The 16,933-nt window shown below is 43.6% G+C and overlaps 1 protein-coding gene across 2 annotated transcripts; it reads right to left on the bottom strand.

Moving 5' to 3' along the window:
* Positions 1-186: 186 nt before the first annotated feature.
* Positions 187-15,750, bottom strand: LOC311121827 (dual specificity calcium/calmodulin-dependent 3',5'-cyclic nucleotide phosphodiesterase 1A-like). 2 transcript variants are annotated; one of them, XM_084196269.1, is made up of 14 exons: positions 15,493-15,750; positions 13,112-13,294; positions 11,403-11,469; positions 10,799-10,951; positions 7,839-7,979; positions 6,790-6,890; positions 5,329-5,454; positions 4,653-4,754; positions 2,724-2,844; positions 2,390-2,471; positions 1,978-2,098; positions 1,519-1,712; positions 767-1,045; positions 187-380 (listed from the first exon to the last, which is right to left on the bottom strand). In XM_084196269.1, the coding sequence occupies exons 2-14, from the start codon at positions 13,237-13,239 to the stop codon at positions 325-327; spliced, it is 1,671 nt and encodes a 556-aa protein (XP_084052395.1). In that variant the 5' UTR covers positions 13,240-13,294; positions 15,493-15,750; the 3' UTR covers positions 187-324. The 2 variants fall into 2 exon arrangements, with proteins under 2 accessions (XP_084052395.1, XP_084052394.1); XM_084196268.1 differs by lacking the exon at positions 15,493-15,750 and adding an exon at positions 13,398-13,519 and having other exon boundaries at positions 10,835-10,951.
* Between the last annotated feature and the right edge of the window lie 1,183 nt (positions 15,751-16,933).

Raw genomic sequence — 16,933 nt, 5'->3', positions numbered from 1 at the left:
GGCACATTAAAAGCCACCATTCCAGTATTACTCTAGGGTCAAATATGTTTGTCTAGCATGAGATCAACAGAGAACACACACTGTTGCAATTAAGTATCGTGATCGTCCTAGTGTACCATACAAACCCATCTGAAAGAGAAGAGAGTTATTAAAGAGGGAATGAATATAGACAAAAACTACTTGCGGTGCAAAGAGGAGCAAGAAGACCCCTATCTTTAATAAATAACAATACAATAATAGACTGAAAATGAAATAAATCAGAACAAATGTACAATAAATACGATGAATCAGGAAGTGGCAACGTTGTTGGGTAGCTTATCAGAATCAAGGGCTCTGAAGAGACTCCTCCCCCGACTCAAGGACTGCCCCGGGGCCTTCTCCTGCAAACAACAACAGTTTCCATGACAACACAGCATCACACAGCTGTAACCTTGACAACCCTCCACTCCGCAGTCACAGATCGTCGTGACTGACAATTGTCGTGACTGACAATACGATTATAGAGATGAGAGAAATACTACATAGCTATAACCTACTGACAGGACACAGAATTGTAAAAAGTCATGACATTACTTGGTGTACTGTGTTGTGTTCTGTTACGTTGCACTACATTATGTTGCATTGTTGTATCGTATTGTACATCGTATCATATATTGTGTTGTATATTGTATTGTATATTGTGTCGTATATCGTATTGTATATCGTACCATATCATATTGTATCATGTCATATTGTACCGTATCATATCGCTAGCTAACATTCCTACCGTTCCATGGTAGGCATTCAGGAGAGATGGAGTCAGGTGATCTTGTCTCTTTATCCTCACATGGAGACAGAGGACTGTGAGGATGGTTGTCCAGCTCTGAGTCCTCCTGGGAAGAGTTATTGGAGTTTGTGTTGTTCATCAGTTCATTGAAGGGCTCTGATTGGAGCTCCTGGCTATGTCTCTCAGGGCTGGTGTGAGTCAACGTAACCCCTGTGTTCATCTGGGACTCCTCCTCCTCTGGGTCAGTGTTCAACTCAGCTCGCTCTTTACTCGCCAATTCTGAGGAAACAAGATAACACAAGCAAAGAGAACATCTACTGTCATACATAGTCTTCTGACAATGGAAGGAACATAGAACACTGAAAGAAGGAAAGGTATTAATTATCCCGAGTGGCGCAGTGGTCTAAGGCACTGCATCGCAGTGCTAGCTGTGCCACTAGAGATCCTGGTTCGAATCTAGGCTCTGTCGTAGCCGGCCGCAACCGGGAGACCCATGGGGCGGCGCACAATTGGCCCAGCGTTGTCCAGGGTAGGGGAGGGAATGGCCGGCAGGGATGTAGCTCAGTTGGTAGAGCATGGCGTTTGCAACGCCAGGGTTGTGGGTTCGATTCCCACGGGGGGCCAGTATGAAAAATAAAAAAATAATGTATGCACTCACTAACTGTAAGTCGCTCTGGATAAGAGCGTCTGCTAAATGACTCAAATGTAAATGTAATTCAGGTGACTAAAGAAGAAGAAGAAGACTACTATACCGTGGACAGAGAGCTCCTTCCATCGATCTTTGTTGTGTTGGATGACCTCTGCCAGTGTGTGTCTGACCCGTTTCAGGTTGATGCCAGTCAGGCTATAGTCTGTAGCGAGACCCTGGTCAACCCCCTGGCTGGATCCTCGGCCACTGTGTTTCTGGACTGACTCCACCACCGTCACCGACCCACTACCCGTCAAACTGAGCAACATAGTATAGAAACTCTGTCAAATTACGTCTATTCTGTCAAATATATGACACCAACTCCTTGTGAGGCTGTCCTAAAATGGACATCAATTAAATAGAACAGAAAACACTGGAGTAATACTTGGTTGCTTACTCCACAGCTTCGATCGACCATAGAGATTGAAGATCGAGAATGTGGTAAGCCTACTGATGATACTGGTAGGCATTTTGAATGTTAAACTGGGAAAACTGAGTGTATAATATTAGGAATGTGTCCCACCTTGACCTGCGGACGCCAGTGTCGTGTGACTTTAAGGTATCCTCTATTAGAGGGGTAATGATCTTCTCTGTCGTGTCCACCAACACAGAGAATGTGGGTTCCACTATGAAGTCAATGAACCCTGCGAGACAGACAACCATTTGAGAAGAAAAACGGGCATGACTCGCTCACACTGACAATTGTACTTTTTGGAGAAACAGGAGAAAAACGATGTGTGTGATGTTACAGTAACAGCAATATATGAGGACAGACAGTGTAGAGTCCCATGCTTTATCATATAAAGGGAAAAATATAAAATACTTTCTCAAATGTCCACATGGTGGCCCATTTGAGCTATGGCCTGTTGGAGTATACAAACCTATGCTGAATGAAACAGCTCACAGTGAGGCCAATAACAGGGTGTGACGCTCACCTATTTGTGACTGTGCAATCATTGTAGCTTTACGATCACACAGAGGAGAGAATGGCAGCCCTAACTCAACCTCCTTATCGCCCTGTAAGAAAACAACAACACTGTATACTGTAGCATGATGTACTACAATACCCATAATGCTCTGTATAACATAACCAGTTTATCCGAGTGAAGATATTCCTGAAGCTATCAGAATGGTGTCCCATCTCCTTAACAATACAGGTGTCAGAAGTGGGATACATACAGAATACAGTGCTGAAACACTCAAGTTTCTCTCTTCCATGGTTTCTGTCAGTGACTATGCACTGTAGCAGTGGGACTGTTTGTACTGTACCTGTCTGAAGAACTCCTCCATCAGGGCCTGTGTCCATCGGTAGTGCAGCTTCCAGGCCTTGGCTGGGTGGCTGATGTCAGCTGCATGCAGCATCAGAGATAAGGCTTTAGCCTTGTCTACTCTGTAGATACAACAGTATATCAGCTAACACACAAAATGATACACTGAGACAGAGTGACACACACACACACACACACGTAGGATTGAGGGCACGTTCCAGGGCGCGTTCTCAGAGCATGCGCAGAACAGCTGGCAGGCATATTCACAGTCATTTTCAACCTCTCCTTGTCCCAGTCTGTAATCCCCACATGTTTTAAGATGACCACAATCATCCTTGTTCCTAAGATCTCTAAGGCTTCATGCAACAATGATTACCTTCCTGTAGCACACACTTCTGTAATCAAGAAGTGCTTTGAGAGGCTGGTTATGGCACACATTAACTCCACCATCCCAGCCACCCTAGACCCACTCCAATTTGCATACCATCCCAACAGATCCACAGCTGAAGCAATCTCAATTGCTCTCCACACTGCTCTCACCCACCTAGATAAGAGGAATACCTATGTGAGAATGCTGTTCATTGACTACAGCTCAGCATTCAACACCATTATCCCCTCCAAGCTCGTCACCAAGCTTAGGACTCTGGGTCTGAACACCTCCCTCTGCAACTGGATCCTGGACTTCCTGACGGGCCGACCCCAGGTGGTGAGGGTAGGCAACATCATCTCCACCACACTGACCCTTAACACAGGGGCCCCACAGGGGTGTGTGCTTAGTCCCCTCCTGTACTCCCTGTTCACCCACGACTGTGTGGCCACACACGACTCCAACACCATTATCAAGTTTGCTGACGACATGACAGAGGTAGGCCTGATCACCGGCGACGACGAGTCAGCCTACAGGGAGGTCAGTGACCTGACAGTGTGGTGCCGGAGCAACAACCTCTCCCTCAATATCAGCAAGACCAAGGAGCTGATTGTGGATTACAGGAAATGGGGGGGGGGGGGGAGCATGCCCCCATCCACATCGACGAGGCAGCAGTGGAGCAGGTAGACAGCTTCAAGTTCCTCTGTGTCCAAATCACTAAAGACTTAAAATGGTCCAAACACACGCACAGTCGTGAAGAAGGCGTGACAGTGCCTCTTCCCCCTCAGGAGGTTGAAAAAATTTGGCATGGGCCCTCAAATCCTGAAAAGGTTATACAGCTGTACCATTGGCTGCATCACTGCTTGGTATGGCAATAGCACCGCCCTCGATCGCATGGTGCTACAGAGGGTTGTGCGAACAGCCCAGTACATTACTGGGGCCGAGCTCCCTGTCATCCAGGACCTCTATATCAGGCGGTGTGAAAACAAGGCCCGGAAAATCGTCAAAGACCCCAACCACCCAAGCCATAGACTATTTACACAGGGACCTACACACTCACACACAGTGGCACTCCAACACACACACAAACACTCACTCCATAATTTTCTCACACATAATATGCACATACATTTATACTGACTCTACACACCCGCACACCCACTCACATGCAAGGTGCTGCTACTCTGTGTATCTTATATCCTCTTGCCTAGTCACCTTACCCCTATACATGTCTACCTCCATCACTCCAGTATCCCTGCACATGTAAATATGGTATTGGAACTGACTTATAGTATGCTGACTTACTTACTTGATTGTGTATTTCATATTTCTTATTCTTATTTCTCGTGTTTTTTTCAGTTTAGTAATACATTGTTATTGATTATTGCATTGTTGGCTTTGAGTTTGCAATAAAGGATTTCACTGTACTTGTGCATGTGACATTAAAACTTGATGAAAGAAAGAAAGGCATGGTCCAGAGTGCTAGGGCTAAGGGATAGGGGTTAGGGGTAAGGGTTCAGCGGTTAGAGGTCATAGGTCAGTGTCCAGAGACAGTCCACTCACCCCTCGGGCTGCTGCAGGGCGTTCCTCATGGTTTTGATCTGCTGGAAATGGCAGGACATGTCTGTACTCATCACCATCTCAATCACCAGGGTCCGCAGCTCTCTGACAGACATAGACACAGCCAGACAGACAGACAGACAGGTTAGAGTTAGGTTAAAGAGAAATGGCAGGACATGTCTGTAATCATGACTATCTCAATCACCAAGGTTCACACCTCTCTGGAAACACACACAGGAGAACAGGGTTAGTTTCCACCTAGCCTCCACTCCAGCTGTTCTTTGATTCTCCAGGACAAGAACATAGTATGATGTCTAGCACCGCTTCCACTTCCAACAACCCCTAGCATAGAATTTCTATACAGTACCTAATGACAGGTGTGAGCCTGTGGGACTTTCCATGATCACTGATAGAGTGAAATATCCTTTCTATCCTCCAGTTTATATTATAGTCTTGCGTTGGCATACCACACCACACCACATTCGTATCCAAACCTAAAGTCAAGGCTAAGTATCCAGATTATGTTACAGTACTAGCCCTTTCGTTCTTTGAAGTGGTGATCTCAATCTATTAATCAAATGTATATTATAAAGCACTTTTTACATCAGCAGTTGTCACTAAGTGCTTTACAGCCTAAAACCCCAAACACTGAGGATCTGAGGAGTCTTTCTTAACTCACCGCCAGTCATCTTTTGACAGGTTGACCAGTATGTTCATCTCATCCTCTTGCATAAGTCTGTAGGCAGCACTGACATGGTGGTTCTCCAGGACTGACCGGTCGTTGTACAAGATGGCCACCTCTGACCTGGATAGAGGAAGAGAAGGAGCAGAAGAAAAGGGAAGAGAAGGTGTGAATCACCGTGTGATTAGTCATTGTGCTACATGGCGGTTCCCAGGCTAGCTTACTTTACCAGGTAGCCAACCTGTATGGCAGCAGTTTTGAAATTATGATAGCGATTAAGATACGATAGCAATGGTAGCTATTTGAGATGGGGCAGCAGGTACCCTAGCGAAAGGTCGCTGGTTTGAATCCCCGAGCCGACTAGGTGAAATCTGTTGATGTACCCTTGGGCAAGGCACTTTACCCTAATTTCTCCTGTAGGTCGCTCTGGATAAGAGTGTCTACTAAATTACTAAAATGTTTTTTTATTTTTTATGTAATGGTAGCGAAATGAGAATTCCAGATTCTCCTAATGAGAAAACTCATTTCAACTTTGGGTAAGTTGCAGAACAGGACCACATTAGAAAGTAGTTGTTCCGAGACAAATAATATTGTATTCATTTTTCTAAATGTAATTATAAGTAAAATGAGAAAAAACTAATGAGACAGTTAGTAGTACTTTACTCCAGTGCTAGGGCAGTTTGGAGATAGAAAATAATCACAGAGGGAGAGTTTAGACAATACCATCATTTTCCATTTCACCACAACCCTCATATCTAAAGTACCAGTGGCCTTTCTGATCAATTGTTATTAGACTAGAGAGCCATGCTGAGGTAATGAAGGGTTTAAACTAAAGGACTCCTCTCTCTCTCTCTCTCTCGCTCTCTCTCTCTCTCTCTCTCTCTCTCTCTCTCTCTCTCTCTCTCTCTCTCTCTCTCTCTCTCTCTCTCTCTCTCTCTCTCTCTCTCTCTCTCTCTCTCTCTCTCTCTCTCTCTCTCTCTCTCTCTCTCTCTCTCTCTCTCTCTCTCTCTCTCTCTCTCTCTCTCTCTCTGCTGTCCCTTATCACTGAGGTCAATGCTGCAATATTGAGTATTCACATTGTGCACTTCATTTTAATGGGTTCTTTAAATGGGTGCCTTCACTTAAATGGGCTCTTTATACGACCATGTTCCCTTCTTAAGGCTCCATTGGCATTCATTAGTCAGGGTCAGACTGACTGCACTGTCTGTCTGGGAGGCAAAAGCTGTACTAAAAGTACAATACAAGGACATGTTCAGTTGAACATTGGTATTGGTAGGATGGAATCAAATGGAATGAATGGAAATAGAAATAAATAATATATCCATTAGGTGGATCACGATCAGTGATACAGTAGCTAAGTGTTGTGTCAAACTTCAGGAATAAAAATGCCTACTGAAAGAAGAAGAAGAAGTTTGCACCATTCGTAGGAAACTTCAGGAAGAATACTGACACACACACCTGGTCTGAATGTGAAAGTTGTTGGTTGTCCCAGTGTGTTCAAAGTCATGGATAGCTGCAGCAAACACCATTGCTAGGATGTCCAGTTCAGTGAGCCAGTGCTAGAGAGAGAGAGAGAGAGATTAGACCCAACCAAATCATGAGAAAACAAAAAGATAATTACTTGACACATTGGAAAGAATTAACAAAAAAACAGAGCAAACTAGAATGCTAAACAGAGAGTACACAGTGGCAGAATACCTGACCACTGTGACTGACCCAAAATTAAGGAAAGCTTTGACTATGTACAGACTCAGTGAGCATAGCCTTGCAATTGAGAAAGGCCGTCGTAGGCAGACCTGGCTCTCAAGAGAAGACAGGCTATGTGCACACTGCCCACAAAATGAGGTGGAAACTGAGCTGCACTTCCTAACCTCCTGACAAATGTATGACCATATTAGAGACACCTTTTCCCTCAGATTACACAGATCCACAAAGAATTAGAAAACAAACCCAATTTTGATAAACTCCCATATCTATTGGGTGAAATTCCACAGTGTGCAATCACAGCAGCAAGATTTGTGACCTGTTGCCACAAGAAAAGGGCAACCAGTGAAGAACCATCACCATTGTAAATACAACCCATATTTATGTTTATTTATTTTCCCTTTTGTACTTTAACTATTTGCACATAATATGACATTTGAAATGTCTTTATTATTTTGGAACTTTTGTGAGTGTAATGTTTACTGTTCATTTTTATTGTTTATTTCACTATTGTTTATTATCTACTTCACTTGCTTTGGCAATGTTTACATATGTTTCCCAAGCCAATAAAGCCCTTAAATTGAAATGAGAGAGAGAGAGAGAGAGAGAGAGAGAGAGAGAGAGAGAGAGAGAGAGAGAGAGAGAGAGAGAGAGAGAGAGAGAGAGAGAGAGAGAGAAAAGTATAAATGTAACACAATCAGAACCTGTTCTTTGATCTGTCTATTATGCTGGGGGACAATTCATTGCATCCCCATTGCACCCACCTCTGTCTGTGTGTGTGCGTGCGTGCATGTGAGACTCACCATAATGCCAGTGTGGAGCATCAGATAGTGTGCTGTCTGTGTGACATCGGCAGCGTGGATCAGGTTATGGTAGGGGTTTCTGTGTTTGCTGTAGCCCACCTCTAGAGCCTCTACGAAGGACACCAGAGATGACACTGGTATCTGGGGAAGAACAGGGAGGTTAAGGCACTAGAGATGACACTGGTATCTGGAGAAGAACAGGGAGGTTAAGGCACCAGAGATGACACTGGTATCTGGAGAAGAACAGGGAGGTTAAGGCACCAGAGATGACACTGGTATCTGGAGAAGAACAGGGAGGTTAAGACACCAGAGATGACACTGGTATCTGGAGAAGAACAGGGAGGTTAAGACACCAGAGATGACACTGGTATCTGGGGAAGAACAGGGAGGTTAAGACACCCGAGATGACACTGGTATCTGGGGAAGAACAGGGAGGTTAAGACACCAGAGATGACACTGGTATCTGGGGAAGAACAGGGAGGTTAAGACACCAGAGATGACACTGGTATCTGGGGAAGAACAGGGAGGTTAAGGCACCAGAGATGACACTGGTATCTGGGGAAGAACAGGGAGGTTAAGGCACCAGAGATGACACTGGTATCTGGGGAAGAACAGGGAGGTTAGGACACCAGAGATGACACTGGTATCTGGGGAAGAACAGGGAGGTAAAAAATAAATAAAAATAACTCACAACATTAAACAGACAGAAACAAAAGCAAGAGCTCAAATTGTCCGCTAGATGAACAACAGGAAGGTGAGTGGCTCTGCTTGGTCAGAGAGGGCCAATTCCACTACAGACAATGACTAACACAGTGAGTTCAAGGCAGCTGGAGAGACAGAAGTGAAATGCTATCACACACACCACTACTCTTTTCTCATTTGTAGTGCATAGAATTACATCCCCAGAGTTGACTTCCTTAGAGAAAAGATCCCTCCTGCACACTCCTGCAAGATATTACATCTGGCACATTGTTTATTGTCCAAATTGGCATGAGTGCGAGAGTTATCTTTTCTCCAACGAAGCTGGAGAGACAGAGAGAGACACGTGTGGGGGCTTCATGTGTACGTGTACTGTAGCTTATGTGTGAGCTTAACTCATTTTGTTTAATCAGACTAAGAGCAGAGTAGGGCCCAGAACACTGCTCTTCCTAAATCAAATATGAGCATCATCCGTCACACACGTTCACATTCACAATGAAAGAGCTGAGCTCCTTCGGATATTTGAGTGTCCATTTAAAGCCTAGCTGTCACATTGATTCTAGGAACAGTATGACAGTATGGCTGTGAATGACAAAACCCACACATGTAACAATCTGTAGGTGACAAGGCCACCTATACGCTGTGCGTAGGGCCTCCCGACTGACTGTTGAGAGATAGCGTGGTAGAATAATAATTAATATTTGACTGGATTTATATAGCGCTTTTCTACCAACTGAGGTACTCAAAGCGCTTTACATAGTGGGGGGAAACTCACCTCATCCACCACCAATGTGTGGCACCCACCTGGGTGATGCACGGCAACCATTTTTGTGCCAGAACGCTAATCACACATCAGCTAGAGAGTGATATATCTCAATTAGGAATGAGGGGGATGATTAGGGGCCATGATGGAATGGGGCCAGGTTGGGAATTTAGCCATGACACCGGGGTTAACACCCCTAGTCTTGCAATAAGTGCAATGGGATGTTTAATGACCACACAGAGTCAGGACACCCGTTTAACGTCCCATCTGAAAGACGGCACCCTATGCAGGGCAATGTCCCCTTCACTGCCCTGGGGCATTGGGATCTCCTTAGACCAGAGGGAAGAGTGCTCCCTACTGGCCCTCCAACACCCCTTACAGCAGCATCTGGTCTCCCATCCAGGGACTAATCAGGACCGACCCTGCTCAGCTTCAGAGGCAAGCCAGCAGTGGGATGCAGGGTGGTATGCTGCTGGCTTGTATACACAATCTGCAATGTGGACATTTGGTAGTACTTCAGCAGTTTTCCTCCTGTTATGTCAGTCACTGACAGTCAATCAATTAACCCATGTCAGCTAACATTTTATGGATTGCTAGGTAAGTTAGTCTAGCCAGCTATCTAATCACTGTAGTAATCATGTCCGAATTAGCCTACTGACTGGGCACACAGGGCACATGACTAGGGGCCCTGATCTCCAGGGGTCCCCCATTGATTTTGTTAGTCACTCCCACTCAGATATCATATGAACATGGCATAAGTCATGGCAAAATGTGTAGAATTGCAGGGGATATAGCATTGAAACTGTAACATTTTCTCTCCATCCATGGCAAAATTAGTAGAATCGCATAAAATGTGTTTTAAAACTGCAAAACACTGTATGTCATGTAGTCTTAGCACCTTTTTTCTAAGTGTGTATCTAGAACCTAAAAGGGTTCTTCGGCTGTCCCCATAGGAACAACCCTTTTTGGTTCCAGGTAGAACTGGTTTAGGTTCCATGTAGAGCCCTTTCTACAGAGGGTTCTGCATGGAACCCAAAAGGGTTCTGACTGGAACCAAAAAGGGTTATTCTATGGGGACAGCCGAAGAACCCTTTTGAAACCCTTTTTTCTAAGAGTGAATGTAGCCCTTCAAGTAAAGTGTAACCATATTATCATATGATTAAAATATAATCCTCACATTCAGATCAAAGCACAGTAACAGTACGTGTTGGTGATAATCTCACCACTCGTCTAATAGAGGACATGTAGAAACTATAGTATAAAACCAGACAAAGAGAACAGAACAGAAACAGTGTGAGGTTGGAGGTTCCTCTGAGGCACCCAGACCAGAGGCCTGTGGTGTAGAACAGAGGACAGAGTAACACACACACACACACACAGAGGCTTGTGGTATAGAACAGAGGACAGAGTAACACACACACACACACACAGAGGCTTGTGGTATAGAACAGGCTAAGGAGGTGATTAGGAATAATACTTAGTTAACAAACAAACTCACACAGCCTGATGACAGAGAGACTGAAGAGAGACTAACCCTGAAGCGGTTGATCAGGTCATATCGGGTGAGCAGTTCGTACACCAGGAACTTTAATGCGTGTTCACTGCTGGCCTCGTGGAGCACAAACACATCAAAGGACCAGTTATCTACATCCTGTAAACAATAAGATGATGTCAGGGATGATGACAGCACAGAATTAAATAGAACACACATTGTGTTCTATAATAAAACACATATTGATTATCATCGCTATGAATGCCAGAATATGATGATGTTATGATAAAGTCTAAAACAGCTGTAAAATTAGGTACATCTTGTACAGATATAATAAAGCCTTTATTCTGCAGTTATATGCATGATATGACACAGTTTATTATCTCTTTAATGTTTTAGCATGTCAACATTCCTATCTCAAAGTGTAGCTTGACTGATGTCATCATCTTTAATTTCTCATAGGTCCGGTTTCCCCGACACAGATTGAGCAAGACAAGAGATTCCCCATTGAGCATGAGTTTTAGTCTGTGTCTGGGAAACCAGTCCCTAATGTATGATGTATAATAGTAATAGTAATACTATAGTAATAGTAATATGATGTATCAGGCACCTTCAAAGCAGTGATGGCAGCTGGAGGGTACGTCAGTCCAGCCATGTTAGATGTCCGTCTGTACATCCTGAAGATAGATACACAACCATTAGGTGGTTAGACAATAGAACTGCGATGCACCCAGCGGGCAAAACAGGTTTAAATAATGTTATGATGAATACTGCTTTTAATGATTTCATTTCAATGAGTTTTGCCCGCTGGGGCAGCTCCTGTACATGTACTTTGTATACATAGAAAACTGTACACACAGACAACCAACAACGGCTAATGATTTCAATTGTATTCTTCCCATTATGGTATCAAAATGCTACAGTCAACGATTAGTAATGGGATCAACAGTAATTTAATTTTTGAAAGATAAAAGGCAGCAAGGCTTTTGAGCAGGCATTCTTTGCAGATTACAAATATTTTGGCGCTGGCCAGAACCGAACCAAATGCTGGGTGTTGAAAGGGGTGAGGGGAGGGATGAGACAGGGCTGTTAAATAAGGCCAAAGAAAGACTGTATTTGGGCTTTGGCAACAGCAACAAAGAAAGGTGTGACGTCGGAAGCCCAGCCAAGTTCTCTCTGTTCTTCAAGTGTCTAGTTAATAAAAGAGAAGAGGGTTGTGTCCCAAATGGCACCCTATTCTCTATGGGCCTTGGTCAAATGTAGTGTGCTATATAGGGAATAGGTTGCAATTTGGGATGCATCCTACATCTAGTTTATAAAAGAGAAGAAGGAGAATCTGGCAGGCTGGGCTTTGACTGTATTCTCCTCTCTCGTCTCCTCTGAGAGTGTTTTCAGTCCTAGACCCATTCGTTTTTCTCAGGAGAATCTGGGCTGAAGAGACCATACTGTCTGACGGACATATTATATAACTGTAAAGACAGATCTTCCAACATTTTTAACAAATGGAATATGGACACACATTTTATAACTCAAATTCTAGTGTTGTCCACAAAAGAAGAAACCATCCAAATCTATTGGTTGACAAATTTGAATAATAAACTAAGTAATGTAAATTCCAACTGTCGAACTGAGAATGCCTGCATTGTGGGTTCCATTTTGGAATATTCAATTCAGGAGCCTAGTAGTTGCCATGGAAATAAGAGTGAGACACAGGCCATAGCACCAGCTCTTGAGGAGATCGAGACGCATTGCTGTTAATGATGTTTATGTATTCATGTTATTACCCACTGTAAGTAAGAATTCACTACTGACCATTTTTATTAACTGGCAGAATGACAGTTAATACTATTAGACTACAACCGAAAGCAATTGAGGGAAGCGCATTGCTCAATATGATTTATGTATTCATGTTTGTGCCCACTTACTGGAAGTAGGCAGGTTTTTAATAATAACCATTTTCTATTGAAAGGCAGAATGACAGTTATGTGTTTCTTTTAAGAACAACACAAGAAGCAATTCATTGGAGCTTCTAACAAAAGTGTTAATGGTTTGATGGTATGTTCTTTTATTTATCTGTACTTAAATGTCTCTGCATACTTATTAATGTAGATAGCCTACTGTAATTCTTTATGTTTATTTTCCCATACATGATATAAAGTACATCCTCCAGTTCTTCTTGACGAAGAAGACTGTGGTTTGTTGTGTGTGTGTGTGTGTGTGTGTGTGTATGTGTGTCAGCACGTGTCTGTGTGTGTGTGTGTGTGTGTGTGTGTGTGTGTGTGTGTGTGTGTGTGTGCGCATGTGTGTATATGTGTGTACCTCTCGACGAAGATGCCAGCCTGCACGGCATGGACAATGCTCTTGAACCGTGGTTTCTCCTCGGGTCGTCTCCTGACCACGCCCATCTTCCTGGTGAAGGTCGAGGCCAGCCAATCCCGCACCTCCATAGGGACAGAGTCCGTCTGGATGTCACTGAGCTCATCCTCAGTGTCCAGAAGACGCCTGGGAGGGGAGCAACAAGGGACAGAGTCAGACTCCAGGTCACTCGGAACACACAAATGTAACAGTACCATACCATACTACCTGATATTCACCTGTTACATACCTGTAACCCACCTGTAAGAGTGTCACATTCCCTCTCATTCACTTTTTACCCATATCCTGCAAAAGTAAAGCTAAATGCTAAATGTCACTCACACTGGGCATAGTAATAGCATGTTGCTAATAAAAGTGTAATTTGTTTCCATTGCTGACTGTAAATGAGTTGAGAGGCCAGGTCTTAACAAATGCCTTTTTACCTGTCCTGGTATGGAGCCCCTGAACCATCATCCTCACTATGTGATCCCCAGTAAATGGACTTCTTAAGTGTTAACTGACAGCCTCTCTTTCCACTGCAATTTGTTTAGTTTCCCTTCATCTTGTTTTACTGAGGAAATAGCCTTGTTGATTTATTAATTGTAAAACAGATCTTCAGTTGTAATGAGAAAGAAAATGTGGCCAATGAAGAAAAGAGAGGCAGATCTTTTTAAAGTTGTGATTATAGAATGTCAACATTAGGTTAGATGCTAACCTAAGGAAATGAGGCTTATGGAATCGAGATAAGGGTGCAGGACTTCCTTCTGCAAGTAATTATTCTGAAATTGTAAAACTGAGCTGAAAATAAATTATAATCTATTACGATCATGGGAAATGCAATTACTACACAAATATGATTCAATCAAAGTCTGCATCCAAAATGGCATCCTATTCTCCTTTATAGTGCACTACTTTTAGTGCACAGAGCCTAGTGCACAGATGTAGGGAAAGGGTTCTACTTTGAACCGAAAAAAGGTTCTACCTGGAACCAAAAAGGGTTCTTCAAAGGGTTCTCCTATGGGACAGCCGATGAACCCTTTTAGGTTCTAGATAGCACCTTTTTTCTAAGAGTGTACATAGTAAATAAGGTGCCATTTGGGATGAACAGAGAGAGAGAGAGAGAGAGAGAGAGAGAGAGAGGAGAGAGAGAGAGAGAGAGAGAGAGAGAGAGAGAGAGAGAGAGAGAGAGAGAGAGAGAGAGAGAGAGAGAGAGAGAGAGAGAGAGAGAGAGAGAGAGAAACATAAGCTCTGCAATCAGACTACAGGCTAGGCAACACCTGCTTATCGCTGGAGAGCCCAACTGAGCTGACTCACTCTGCAGTCTGTATCATCAACTACAGCCACAACAGCCCAGACTGAGAGGGATGTGCGGCTCAGTCAGACTTTAGTTTAATAGTCTCCTCCATGGAGAGATGGAAAGCTTCACACAAGAAGAAGTAAAGCATGGAGTGGATGAGTGCTCCTTTGAGTAATCGGACGTTTCCCTCTGATGTTCACTCCCCGTCTCTGGCTTCACCACACACACACACATATGTACGAGCACGAGACACAGAGAGACACAGCGAGAACTGAGACACAGAGAGAGAACTGAGACACAGAGAGAGAGAGCTGAGACAGAGAGAACTGAGACACACAGAGAGAACTGAGACACAGAGAGAACTGAGACACAGAGAGAGCTGAGACAGAGAGAACTGAGACACACAGAGAGAGAGCTGAGACACAAAGAGAACTGAGACACAGAGAGAGAACTGAGACACACAGAGAGAACTGAGACACAGAGAGAGAGAGCTGAGACACAGAGAGAAATGAGACACACAGAGATAACTAAGACACAAAGAGAACTGAGACACAGAGAGAACTGAGACACACAGAGAGAGAGCTGAGACACAAAGAGAGAACTGAAACACAGAGAGAACTGATACACAGAGAGAACTGATACACAGAGAGAACTGAGACACAGAGAAAACTGAGACACAGAGAGAGAACTGAGACACAGGGAGAGAGCTGAGACACAGAGAGAACTGATACACAGAGTGAACTGAGACACAGAGAGAACTGGACTTTGATCAGCAGACACAAAGACACTGTTTGCATAGAAAAGGTATCTTTCAAAATTGTCTGAGCAAAGGCACCAAAACAACATAGTACTGCCCTTGTGGTACACCACTGGTTGTACTGCACTCGATTCTGTCAAGGAATTTGATCATCAGAATAGGTTACTATCTATGAGTCATATTTTCTGTGAGTTGTATTTGTGCAGTTATTTCCCATACCTTTAACGGTGCAGAGTGCAATATGTTTGATGTAGTCATGCATGGTATTTAATTCAACTGAAATGCACTCACCTGGTTTCATCGATATAGACTGCCTCTAGAACAGAGGCTGCATACTCTATATTCTTCCTCAAGTCCACCACATTCACTTCTCCCTTGTCTAGCTGCTTCACCAGGCATCTCAATCTGCAAAGAGGAAGTTGGATTCACATTTAATCTTCATTTATGAGCTCATGAACACTGGATAATACATAGTACATGGAGAACAGTACTGTATGTCGATACAACTCAACAGGCTCTGTGCTGGTCTAGTCAAATCAAATCAAATCAAACATTATTGTTATTGGTCGCGTACACATATTTTGCAGATGTTATCGCAGGGGCAGCTGAATGCTTATGTTTCTAGCTCCAACAGTGCAGTAATACCTAACAATACAAAACAATACAAACAAATCCTCCCCCCTCAAAAAAATTTAATAAATAAGAATAATCAGAACGAGCAATGTCAGAGCCCGGAATATATATTATACATACAGTACCAGTCAAAAGGTTGGACACACCTACTCGTTCTTTATTTTTACTATTTTCTACATAGTAGAATAATAGTGAAGACATCAAAAGGTAGGGGTGGTATACAGAATATAGCCCTATTTGATAAAAGACCAAGTCCATATTATGGCAAGAACAGCTCAAATAAGCAAAGAGAAATGACAGTCCATCATTACTTGAAGACATGAAGGTCAGTCAATACGGAGAATTTCAAGAACTTTGAAAGTTTCTTCAAGTGCAGTCGCAAAAACCATCAAGTGCTATGATGAAACTGGCTCTCATGAGGACCGCCACAGGAAAGGAAGACCCAGAGTTACCTCTGCTGCAGAGGATAAGTTCATTAGAATAACTGCACCTCAGATTGCAGCCCAAATAAATGTCACAGACACATCTCAACATCAACTATTCAGAGGAGACTGCGTGAATCATGCCTTCATGGTCGAATTGCTGAAAAGAAACCACTACTAAAGGACACTAATAATAAGAAGAGGCTTGCTTGGGCCAAGAAACACGAGCAATGGACATTAGACCGGTGGAAATCTGTCCTTTGGTTCCAACCGCCATGTCTTTGTGAGACGCAGAGTAGGTGAACGGATGATCTCCGCATGTGTGGTTCCCACCATGAAGCATGGAGGGGGAGGTGTGATGGTGTGGGGGTGCTTTGCTGGTGACACTGTCAGTGATTTTTTTAGAATTCAAGGCACACTTAACCAGCACGGCTACCACAGCATTCTGCAGCGATACGCCATCCCATCTGGTTTGCACTTAGTGGGACTATCATTTGGTTTTCAACAGGACAATGACCCAAAACACACCTCCAGGCTGTGTAAGGGCTATTTGACCAAGAAGGAGAGTGATGGAGTGCTGCATCAGATGACCTGGCCTCCACAATCACCTGACCTCAACCCTGTTGAGATGGTTTGGGATGATTTGGACTGCAGAGTGAAGGAAAAGCAGCCAACAA

Source organism: Coregonus lavaretus (assembly GCF_964263955.1).
Source record: "Coregonus lavaretus genome assembly, contig: HAP1_SCAFFOLD_2608, whole genome shotgun sequence".
NCBI classification, from domain to species: Eukaryota; Metazoa; Chordata; class Actinopteri; order Salmoniformes; family Salmonidae; genus Coregonus; species Coregonus lavaretus.
This window is presented reverse-complemented; position numbering and strand designations above follow the sequence as displayed.